The sequence below is a fragment of the Salvelinus namaycush genome, chromosome 16, assembly GCF_016432855.1.
Source record: "Salvelinus namaycush isolate Seneca chromosome 16, SaNama_1.0, whole genome shotgun sequence".
NCBI lineage: Eukaryota > Metazoa > Chordata > Actinopteri > Salmoniformes > Salmonidae > Salvelinus > Salvelinus namaycush.
The window spans coordinates 13,594,041-13,606,191 of record NC_052322.1 but is presented as its reverse complement, the minus strand read 5'-3'; the positions used below and the strand labels follow the sequence as shown (position 1 = coordinate 13,606,191).

At 42.0% G+C, this 12,151-nt stretch overlaps 1 protein-coding gene across 1 annotated transcript in view; it reads right to left on the bottom strand.

The window, feature by feature from the left end:
- znf385a (zinc finger protein 385A) overlaps positions 1-12,151 on the bottom strand; it is a 37,812-nt gene that overhangs the window by 14,716 nt on the left and 10,945 nt on the right. Inside the window, exon 3 of the mRNA XM_039010500.1 lies at positions 10,890-11,067. Within this exon, the coding sequence (XP_038866428.1) occupies positions 10,890-11,067 (178 nt within the window). The remainder of the gene's footprint in view (positions 1-10,889; positions 11,068-12,151) is intronic.

Below are 12,151 nucleotides of genomic sequence, written 5' to 3'. Positions count from 1 at the left end.
TACTTAACAGGACAAGCATTGTAGAAGCCTTTCATTGTTTTGAAGGCAACACAGCATTAGTAGTGCAATACATTCCTTTAAAGAACTCAAAGAACTCAGATCGTCATTTCAGGTCCAACAATACACGCTGCTGTTGTCCTCAGATCGACCTGCTGGTTGGCAGGAGAGGTTTTCCACAATGTGATACTCGTGCGTCTCTGCTCAAAAGGCCATATTCAAATTCTGATAAAAAATGAGTCCTTCCTTTTTCCCTTCATTGAAGTATTCACTGACACGTTTGGGATGAAGGGTTTCCACCATACAGCTTTCACCAATGCTGTCATGTCCGATCACAAGATCAGTTGTTTGCCTACTTCAATGAAGGGAGGAAGGAAGGATGCATTTGTAAAGTATTTTAACTTGGAGCTAGGTTCTGCAAGAATTTATAACCAGATTATAGCTCCCCTTTCTAAGTCCTTGGTCTCTACTTGCAGCTGAGATTTTGGTCCAGCATTTATCTGTGTGTTTGTCATCTCAGGGTTAGGGAGACAGCAGTGACTGAGTAACTATGTATTTCTAAGCTATTTGAAAAAGGAGTTAGTCTCTGCATGGAGTTAAAGACAAAGAATTGCTTTCTAAGTCCTTAGTGAGTTTCTGCTTCTCTCTGTGTTTTTGGTCCAGCTTCTCTCTGTGTGTTGGTCATTTTGTCATTGTCATCTCAGGGTCAGCCGGACAGCAGTGACAGAAGAGATCTGGGCCTAAACAGAGTCTGTGGTGCTTTGCTGATGCTGTGCTGTGCTGGTGGGAATGTGGGAGGAGCAGACTCTAGCCTTCGATTAAGGTCAGAGTTAGACCCGACCACACAGAGAGAGGAGCCATGAAGGACCAGAACAACATACTTCAAGGCCTATGTGATTGTTATTCCTCCATATCTGTGGAGTGCTATTCATATCTCCCTCAGCCCACAGTGGTCAGTTAATTTCCCTAAGGATTGATAAGATTAACTGTAGGAAAACATGGATGTGGAAGAATGGATGTAGTAGAATGGATGTAGCAGAATGGATGTAGTAGAATGGATGTAGTAGAATGGATGTAGTAGAATTGTTGTAGTAGAATGGATGTAGTAGAATGGATGTAGTAGAATGGATGTGGTAGAATGGATGTAGTAGAATGGATGTAGTAGAATGGTTGTAGTAGAATGGATGTAGCAGAATGGATGTAGTAGAATTGTTGTAGTAGAATGGATGTAGCAGAATGGATGTAGTAGAATGGATGTAGTAGAATGGATGTAGTAGAATGGATGTAGTAGAATTGATGTAGCAGAATGGATGTAGTAGAATTGTTGTAGTAGAATTGATGTAGTAGAATGGATGTAGTAGAATGGATGTAGTAGAATTGATGTAGTAGAATTGTTGTAGTAGAATTGATGTAGTAGAATGGATGTAGTAGAATTGATGTAGTAGAATGGATGTAGTAGAATGGATGTAGCAGAATGGATGTAGTAGAATGGATGTAGCAGAATGGATGTAGTAGAATGGATGTAGTAGAATGGATGTAGTAGAATGGATGTAGCAGAATGGATGTAGCAGAATGGATGTAGTAGAATGGATGTAGCAGAATGGATGTAGCAGAATGGATGTAGCAGAATGGATGTAGTAGAATGGATGTAGTAGAATGGATGTAGTAGAATGGATGTAGCAGAATGGATGTAGTAGAATGGATGTAGTAGAATGGATGTAGGAGAATGGATGTAGCAGAATGGATGTAGTAGAATGGATGTAGTAGAATGGATGTAGCAGAATGGATGTAGCAGAATGGATGTAGCAGAATGGATGTAGTAGAATGGATGTAGCAGAATGGATGTAGTAGAATGGATGTAGCAGAATGGATGTAGCAGAATGGATGTAGTAGAATGGATGTAGTAGAATGGATGTAGTAGAATGGATGTAGCAGAATGGATGTAGCAGAATGGATGTAGTAGAATGGATGTAGTAGAATGGATGTAGTAGAATGGATGTAGCAGAATGGATGTAGTAGAATGGATGTAGCAGAATGGATGTAGTAGAATGGATGTAGCAGAATGGATGTAGGAGAATGGATGTAGCAGAATGGATGTAGCAGAATGGAAGTAGTAGAATGGATGTAGGAGAATGGATGTAGCAGAATGGATGTAGCAGAATGGATGTAGTAGAATGGATGTAGTAGAATGGATGTAGGAGAATGGATGTAGCAGAATGGATGTAGCAGAATGGATGTAGTAGAATGGATGTAGCAGAATGTATGTAGTAGAATGGATGTAGTAGAATGGATGTAGGAGAATGGATGTAGCAGAATGGATGTAGCAGAATGGATGTAGCAGAATGGATGTAGCAGAATGGATGTAGTAGAATGGATGTAGTAGAATGGATGTAGGAGAATGGATGTAGCAGAATGGATGTAGTAGAATGGATGTAGTAGAATGGATGTAGCAGAATGGATGTAGCAGAATGGATGTAGCAGAATGGATGTAGTAGAATGGATGTAGTAGAATGGATGTAGTAGAATGGATGTAGCAGAATGGATGTAGTAGAATGGATGTAGCAGAATGGATGTAGTAGAATGGATGTAGTAGAATTGATGTAGTAGAATGGATGTAGCAGAATGGATGTAGCAGAATGGATGTAGCAGAATGGATGTAGCAGAATGGATGTAGTAGAATTGATGTGGTAGAATGGATGTAGTAGAATGGATGTAGCAGAATGGATGTAGCAGAATGGATGTAGTAGAATGGATGTAGTAGAATTGTTGTAGTAGAATTGATGTAGTAGAATTGTTGTAGTAGAATTGATGTAGTAGAATGGATGTAGTAGAATGGATGTAGTAGAATGGATGTAGTAGAATGGATGTAGCAGAATTGTTGTAGCAGAATTGATGTAGTAGAATGGATGTAGTAGAATGGATGTAGTAGAATGGATGTAGTAGAATGGATGTAGTAGAATTGTTGTAGTAGAATGGATGTAGTAGAATTGTTGTAGTAGAATGGATGTAGTAGAATGGATGTAGCAGAATGGATGTAGTAGAATGGATGTAGTAGAATGGATGTAGCAGAATGGATGTAGTAGAATTGTTGTAGTAGAATGGATGTAGCAGAATGGATGTAGTAGAATGGATGTAGTAGAATGGATGTAGTAGAATGGATGTAGTAGAATGGATGTAGTAGAATGGATGTAGCAGAATGGATGTAGTAGAATTGTTGTAGTAGAATGGATGTAGCAGAATGGATGTAGTAGAATGGATGTAGTAGAATGGATGTAGTAGAATGGATGTAGTAGAATTGATGTAGCAGAATGGATGTAGTAGAATTGTTGTAGTAGAATTGATGTAGTAGAATGGATGTAGTAGAATGGATGTAGTAGAATTGATGTAGTAGAATTGTTGTAGTAGAATTGATGTAGTAGAATGGATGTAGTAGAATTGATGTAGTAGAATGGATGTAGTAGAATGGATGTAGCAGAATGGATGTAGTAGAATGGATGTAGCAGAATGGATGTAGTAGAATGGATGTAGTAGAATGGATGTAGTAGAATGGATGTAGCAGAATGGATGTAGCAGAATGGATGTAGTAGAATGGATGTAGCAGAATGGATGTAGCAGAATGGATGTAGCAGAATGGATGTAGTAGAATGGATGTAGTAGAATGGATGTAGTAGAATGGATGTAGTAGAATGGATGTAGCAGAATGGATGTAGTAGAATGGATGTAGTAGAATGGATGTAGGAGAATGGATGTAGCAGAATGGATGTAGTAGAATGGATGTAGCAGAATGGATGTAGCAGAATGGATGTAGCAGAATGGATGTAGCAGAATGGATGTAGTAGAATGGATGTAGCAGAATGGATGTAGTAGAATGGATGTAGCAGAATGGATGTAGCAGAATGGATGTAGTAGAATGGATGTAGTAGAATGGATGTAGTAGAATGGATGTAGCAGAATGGATGTAGCAGAATGGATGTAGTAGAATGGATGTAGTAGAATGGATGTAGTAGAATGGATGTAGCAGAATGGATGTAGTAGAATGGATGTAGCAGAATGGATGTAGTAGAATGGATGTAGCAGAATGGATGTAGGAGAATGGATGTAGCAGAATGGATGTAGCAGAATGGAAGTAGTAGAATGGATGTAGGAGAATGGATGTAGCAGAATGGATGTAGCAGAATGGATGTAGTAGAATGGATGTAGTAGAATGGATGTAGGAGAATGGATGTAGCAGAATGGATGTAGCAGAATGGATGTAGTAGAATGGATGTAGCAGAATGTATGTAGTAGAATGGATGTAGTAGAATGGATGTAGGAGAATGGATGTAGCAGAATGGATGTAGCAGAATGGATGTAGCAGAATGGATGTAGCAGAATGGATGTAGTAGAATGGATGTAGTAGAATGGATGTAGGAGAATGGATGTAGCAGAATGGATGTAGTAGAATGGATGTAGTAGAATGGATGTAGCAGAATGGATGTAGCAGAATGGATGTAGCAGAATGGATGTAGTAGAATGGATGTAGTAGAATGGATGTAGTAGAATGGATGTAGCAGAATGGATGTAGTAGAATGGATGTAGCAGAATGGATGTAGTAGAATGGATGTAGTAGAATTGATGTAGTAGAATGGATGTAGCAGAATGGATGTAGCAGAATGGATGTAGCAGAATGGATGTAGCAGAATGGATGTAGTAGAATTGATGTGGTAGAATGGATGTAGTAGAATGGATGTAGCAGAATGGATGTAGCAGAATGGATGTAGTAGAATGGATGTAGTAGAATTGTTGTAGTAGAATTGATGTAGTAGAATTGTTGTAGTAGAATTGATGTAGTAGAATGGATGTAGTAGAATGGATGTAGTAGAATGGATGTAGTAGAATGGATGTAGTAGAATGGATGTAGCAGAATTGTTGTAGCAGAATTGATGTAGTAGAATGGATGTAGTAGAATGGATGTAGTAGAATGGATGTAGTAGAATGGATGTAGTAGAATGGATGTAGTAGAATTGTTGTAGTAGAATGGATGTAGTAGAATTGTTGTAGTAGAATGGATGTAGTAGAATGGATGTAGCAGAATGGATGTAGTAGAATGGATGTAGTAGAATGGATGTAGCAGAATGGATGTAGTAGAATTGTTGTAGTAGAATGGATGTAGCAGAATGGATGTAGTAGAATGGATGTAGTAGAATGGATGTAGTAGAATGGATGTAGTAGAATGGATGTAGTAGAATGGATGTAGCAGAATGGATGTAGTAGAATGGATGTAGCAGAATGGATGTAGTAGAATTGTTGTAGCAGAATGGATGTAGTAGAATGGATGTAGTAGAATTGTTATCGTAGAATGGCGCTGAAGGGAATAGTAGGCGTTTTTACGGGCTCCGGACCAATTGTGCTGTATTGTGTGTGTTTTTTAGCTGATCTTAACTTTTTTTGTACATCATGTTTTAATCAAATCAAATGTATTTATAAAGCTCTTTTTACATCAGCAGATGTCACAAATACAGAACCCAGCCTAAAACCTCAAAGAGCAAGCAATGCGAAATTGTTCACGCCATCGTTTCCTATGACCAAAAAGAGCTTCTGGACATCAGAACGGCGATCACTAACCTTGATTTGGATGAGGATTTCTACTTCAACAGTCGGCGCCGAAGAACATACGGCTCATCCCAGACCAGGCCCAAATCTCTAATATTAAGGAAGTCTTGAGGTTCTGCTTGCCTGAGATAGAATACCTAATGATAAGCTGTAGACCATACTATTTACCAAGAGAGTTTTCATCTATATTTTGCGTAGCTGTCTATTTACCACCACAAACTGATGCTGGCACTAAGACCGCACTCAACGAGCTGTATAAGGCCATAAGCAAACAACAAAATGCTCCTAGTGGCAGGTGATTTTAATGCAGCCTTACCTCATTTCTACTAACAAGCCACCTGTGCAACTAGATACGAAAAAACGTTTAATCACCTTTAATCTCCCTTGCCCTCCATATGGCAAATCTGACCCTAACTTTATCCTCCTGATTCCTGCTTACAAAAAAACCATATTTTTTTCTCAAAATATGTTTTTGGCAGAAATGCCTTCTCAAACATGTGAAATTTCATGTGCCTTAATAACAAACTTGTATGCTGTAAATACAAATAAAATTGTTAAATTATGAGCCTAGTTGGTCTAGCCATAGAAAAAGTTTCAACCTTTCCGCTAGCTATGATTGGCTGAGATAATGAGTGGGCTGAGCATGCCGAGAGATGAGCTTGGATTGGTCTGCCATAAAGCACGCTTCTGTCTATTTGAGCTAGTCAGTATGTAGATAAACCTGTCTAACGTGGCTTTCTATAAAATGTATTGAGTAGTTTAAACTGCATAACCTAATGTCAAGTTAAAGTGTACTGTTAGCTAGCTAACGTTAGCTGGCTGGCTTGCTAGCTAACGTTACATGTATGGGCTCCACTTTCTGGTGAACCGAGTTTTGAAAGCAGTGGAATTCGAGTATGATAGCTCGGGAGATGGAGAAAACACTTGTCTCCGGATTACATCTTCAAACTAAGGGCAACCATGGCATCCAACAGGAGACTCGTCCTTCCATGATGTATACGGGTAAGATAGTCTAGCTATCTATATTTTCAGATATTACACGTTTGTAATTTTGACAGAAAGTTGTTTTATTTGACATTAGTGTACTGTTCGCTAGCTAATGTTAGCTGGCTGGCTCACTAGCTAACGTTACGTGTATGATCTTATAATTCGTATCTCAGAGCCACTAGTTATAGCCTAATGTTAGCTAGCTAACATTGAACCTGGTTGGTTAGCTACCTGCAGATTCATGCAGGGTAGTAACATCAAGAGATGGGATTATGGTTCATTGTTTACCTAGCTAGCTAGCTACATGTCTTAACAAAAGACTCATCTGAGTGTGCCAGAGCGCAGAATAACTGATGAATTTACGAACGCTCAACACCCGCTGAATATGGCCGGTGTCAGTAAACGTCAGCAAAAAAGTGTAATTAAATTGTTTCCAGCAGCACAGTTACAGTCACCAACGCTCTGGATAACATGAAAACAGCCTAACCAGCTCTGCTAGGGCGAGTAAAATAGTCAAAGTGGGGTGTTCTGTCATTATGTGTCTGGAAGTAGCTAGCAAGCTAGCCAATGTTAGCCAGTTAGCTTGGGTGCTTGACTGCCGTTGTGAGGTCAGAACGTTCGGCTCAACCCTACTCATCGGCCAGAGCGTCCAGGTTGGGCTCTGAACACTCCGAGAGCGAAATGCTCTGAATTTACGAACGGACAAACTGGAAGCACAGTTACAGTCACCAACGCTCTGGATAACATAACAGCCTAACCAGCTCTACTAGAGTGAATAATGTTCAGTGAGCTGTTCTCTCATTTGTATCTGGATGTAGCTAGCAAGTTAGCTTTGGTGCTTGACTGCTGTTATTTTTTATTTATTTTTTTAACCTTGAGTTAACGTAGGCTAATGCAATTAGCACGAGGTTGTAAGTAACCCAAAAAATTCCAAGGACATAGACATATCTGATATTGGCAGAAAGCTTCAATTCTTGTTAATCTAACTACACTGTCCAATTTACAGTAACTATTACAGTGAAAGAAAACAATGCTATTGTTTGAGTGCACAATTTTACGACATGAAATGTTATTAATAAACAAATTCGGCACATTTGGGCAGTCTTGAGTCAACATTTTGAACAGAAATGCAATGGTTCATTGGATCAGTCTAAACCTTTGCACATACACTGATGCCATCTAGTGGCCAAAATCTTAATTGCTCCTGGGCTGGAATAATACATTATGGCCTTTCTATTGCATTTCAAAGATGATGGTACAAAAATAAATAAAATAAAAACGTTTTTTTCCCCTTTGTATTATCTTGTACCAGATCTATTGTGTTATATTCTACTACATTCCTTTCACATTTCCATGAACTTCAAAGTGTTTCCTTTCAAATGGTACCAAGAATATGCATATCCTTGCTTCAGGGCAGTTAGAATTGGGTATGTCATTTTAGGCGAAAATTGGGAATGTTCCTTAAGAACAAATTCTTATTTACAATGACAGCCTAGTTCAGGGGCAGAACAAGATATTTCTACTTTGTCAGCTCCGGGATTTGATCTAGCAACCTTTCGGTTACTGGCCCAATGCTCTAACCACTAGGCTGTTTGTACAGAATGCTCGGATTAACCCTTAAAGAGATGGGTGGGGCTAAAGCTTAAGAGGGTGTGAACGATGCTGAATGGGTCTAGACAAAGAAGGCCTCTCCAGTAGTAGTACCAAAATATTCAAAGACTATTTTCTCAAAAGAGAGTTTACAAGTTCAACTTTCAAAGCAAAATTACTTTCCCATTGTTCCTCAACTGTAGTGTATGATATACCATTTTGAGTCTCTACTTTTATCCAAAAATGTAAAAAAAAACACTGTTTCAAATTTTTATACATAAGACCGATTTGAGCAGGTCGGTCACAATTAATAAGTGCATCGACAACGTGGCTCACACAGTAACCTTTCGAACAAATCCCAACCAGAAGCCATGGATTACAGGCAACATCCGCACTTAACTAGAGCTGCCACTTTCAAGGAGCAGGACACTAATCCAGATGCTTATAAGAAATTGCGCTATGCCCTCCGACGAACCATCAAACAGGCAAAGCATCAATACAGGACTAAGATTGAATTCTACTACACCGGCTTTGATGCTTGTCGGATGTAGCAAGGCTTGCAAACTATTACGGATTACAAAAGGAAACCCAGACACGAGCTGCCCGGTGACGCAAGCTTACCAGACGAGCTAAATACCTCCTATGCTCCCATCAAGGCAAGCAACACTGAACCATGCATAAGAGCACCAGCTGTTCCGGACGATTGTGTGATCACACTTTCCATGGCCAATTTGAGTAAGACCTTTTAAACAGGTTAACATTCATAAGGCCGCAGGGCCAGATGGATCACTAGGACAAATACTCAGAGCATGCAGTGACCAGCTGGCAAGTGTCTTCAATGATATTTTCAACCTCTCCCTGACCCAGTCTGTAATATCTACGTTTCAAGCAGACCACCATAGTCCCTGTGCCCAAGAACACCAAGGTAACCTGTCTAAATGACTATTGCCCCGTAGCACTCACATCTGTAGCCATGAAATGATTTGAAAGGCTGGTCATATCAACGCCACCATCCCAGACACACTAGACCCACTCCAATTCGCATACCGCCTGACAGATCCACAGATGACGCCATCTCTATTGCACTCCACACTTCCCTTTCCCACCTGGACAAAAGGAACACCTCCGTGAGAATGCTGTTCATAGACTACAGCTCAGCGTTCAACATCATAGTGCCACCCCCCCAAGCTTACCACTAAGCTTTGGACCCTGGGACTAAACATCTCTTTCTGCAACTGGATCCTGGACTTCCTGACGGGCCGCACCCAGGTGGTGAGGGTAGGCAACAACAAATCTTCCGCGCTGACCATCAACACGGGGGGCCCTCAGGGGTGTGTGCTTAGTCCCATCTTGTACTCCCTGTTTACCCACGACTGTGTGGCCGTGCATGACTCCAACACCATCATTAAGTTTGCAGACGACACAAAGGTGGTAGGCCTGATCACTGACGAGGATGAGACAGCCTATAGGGAGGAGGTCAGAGACCTGGCAGTGTGTTGCCAGGACAACAACCTCTCCCTCAATGTCAGCAAGACAAAGGAGCTGATCTTGGACTACAGGAAACGGAGGGCCAAACAAACCCCCATTCACATCAATGGGGCTCTATTGGAATGGATCGAAAGCTTCGGGTTCCTCTGTGTTCACATCGCTAAGGACCTATCATGGCCCAAACACACCAATACAGTCGTGAAGAAGGCATGACAACGCCAATTCCCCCTCAGGAGGCTGAAAAGATTTGGCATGGGCCCTCAGATCCTCAAAAGTTTGACAGCTGCACCGTTGAGAGAATATGACTGGTTGCATCACCACTTGGCAACTGCTTGGCATCCGACCGCAAAGGCGCTAGAGAGGGTAGTGCGTACAGCCCAGTACATCACTGGGGCCGAGCTCCCTGCCATCCAGGATTTCTATACCAGGCGGTGCAGAGAAAGGCCCTAAAAATTGTTGAAGACTCCAACAACCCAAGTCATAGACCGATCTGTATGCTACCATATGGCAAGCGGTACCAGAGCGCCAAGTCTGGGACCAAAAGGATTCTGAAAAGCTTCTACCCCCAAGCCATAAGACTGCTGAACAGTTAATCAAATGGCTACCCAGACTATTTGCAATGACTCCGCTTTTTTGTTGTTGCACTGACTCTCTTGCACCGGCTCTATGCACACTCACTGAACTCTACCCACACACTCACACATACTACACTGACACTCCAATACACACACACACACGCACACACAAGCACGCACTCACACATAGACCCTCTTTCACGCTCTTCACATATGCTGCTGCTACTCTGTTTATTATCTATCCTCATTTTTACCCCTACCTACATGTACATATTACCTCAATTACCTCAACTACCTCGTACCCCTGCACATTGACTCAGTACCAGTACTCTTTGTATATAGCCTCGTTACTGTTATTTAATTGTGTTACTATTCCCTTCTTTTATTTAGCAATTGTTTCTTACTTTTTAAAAGTAAGCATAAACGGTAAAGTCTACACCGGTTGTATTCGGCGCATGTGACAAATACAATTTGTTTCGATGTCTTAGGTTTATTTATTTCCACTGTGTTGGTGTGTGGTGATGATGGAACTGTGTAGGGTATAGTTGGTATACACCCAACACCCTGTACTGAGAGCTGGTATTGGCAGTATACTGTTACTGTACACCCTGTATGTAAGTGCTAGGGGATATTCAAAGTCTCTCTCCACCATGGTCTTACCTGCGTTGCAGGGGTCGCTGATGTCCGAGGTGGCTGTATGCGGTCCACCGGGGTCGGACGGGGAGGGGGGGACAGGTGGGGCCGGCTTGTCACCCTCCTGGGGGCGACTCTTGGAGGTCTCGATGCCTTTGACTCTCCGGGCGTGGCGGTTGCCTTTGTAGTGGGCTTCTGCCTGGCTCTGTGTAGAGATGGAGAGATGGAGAAGAGGATTTAGGCTAACGAAAACAACGGGTGAATAAAACATTGGATGGATACAAATTGACTGGAAGACAGAGGCCCAAAACACCATACACACCAGCCAATGAATGTGGTGCTCACAATGACGCAGTTTGATATAGTATACCTGCCATTGTGCGCCTGGGTACATTGATACATATCCACGAATCCAGGAGTGATAAACGCACACACACACAGACACACACAGTTTCGGTGTCTGGTATGTTATTCAATCTGCATCGGGGATAGGAGACAGGAGCCAGGCTGCAAAATGGCATGCAGAGTGTAACAGGTGATCTGATCACTGATACTCTAGGCAGTAATGATCTAGGCTGTGGAGGCAGGAGTTTTACCTGATCAAGGAAAACTTCCTGGTCCCCCCCCCTCCTCTTCCCCCTCCCCCACTCATGTAATTATCCCAGACAGACATGAGAGACATGCCTGCAGTAAGGGGGGGGGGGGGGGGGGGGGGGGGTTGCACTGCAGGTCAGGGCCATCTTGTCTGCCTATGGCCCCATAAGCCCCACCCACCCCTACACACACCTCACCCTTCGACCTCATCATCTGACTGTGTAAATTATCAATGGGGAAGCCGGCATTCGTCTATCCTTCTACTCCTACAGAGCAAAACCTAACACCAGAATACCAAGGCTGCCTACAGCTTCTCCAATAGGCCTAGACAAACTCGGAGTTAATTGCTTACATAGAAATGCATATCTCTCTAAATATACGTGCTACTGGGCAGTGGGTATCTATACCCTTTGTGGCAGTGGTGGGAACTGGAAGGTGCTGGTGGATGGAAGGCATGTTTTGTAAAAGGCTGGAGAATGTCCTGCAGTTCAACAGAGAGAAACACAATCCACGTGTCCATTACAGTAGCACTGTTCTGGTTAATCTCCTGTTGAAAGGTAATGGTAATGGTAATGCTCCTGGTAATGTGTTGGTTCAGGGGTAAACAACAGAGGGAGTCATCCATTAAAAGGACGGGACTGGAGTAGGGGACATTGCAGACAGAGACAGCCCCTGTCCTTTTGCAAGACTCTCCA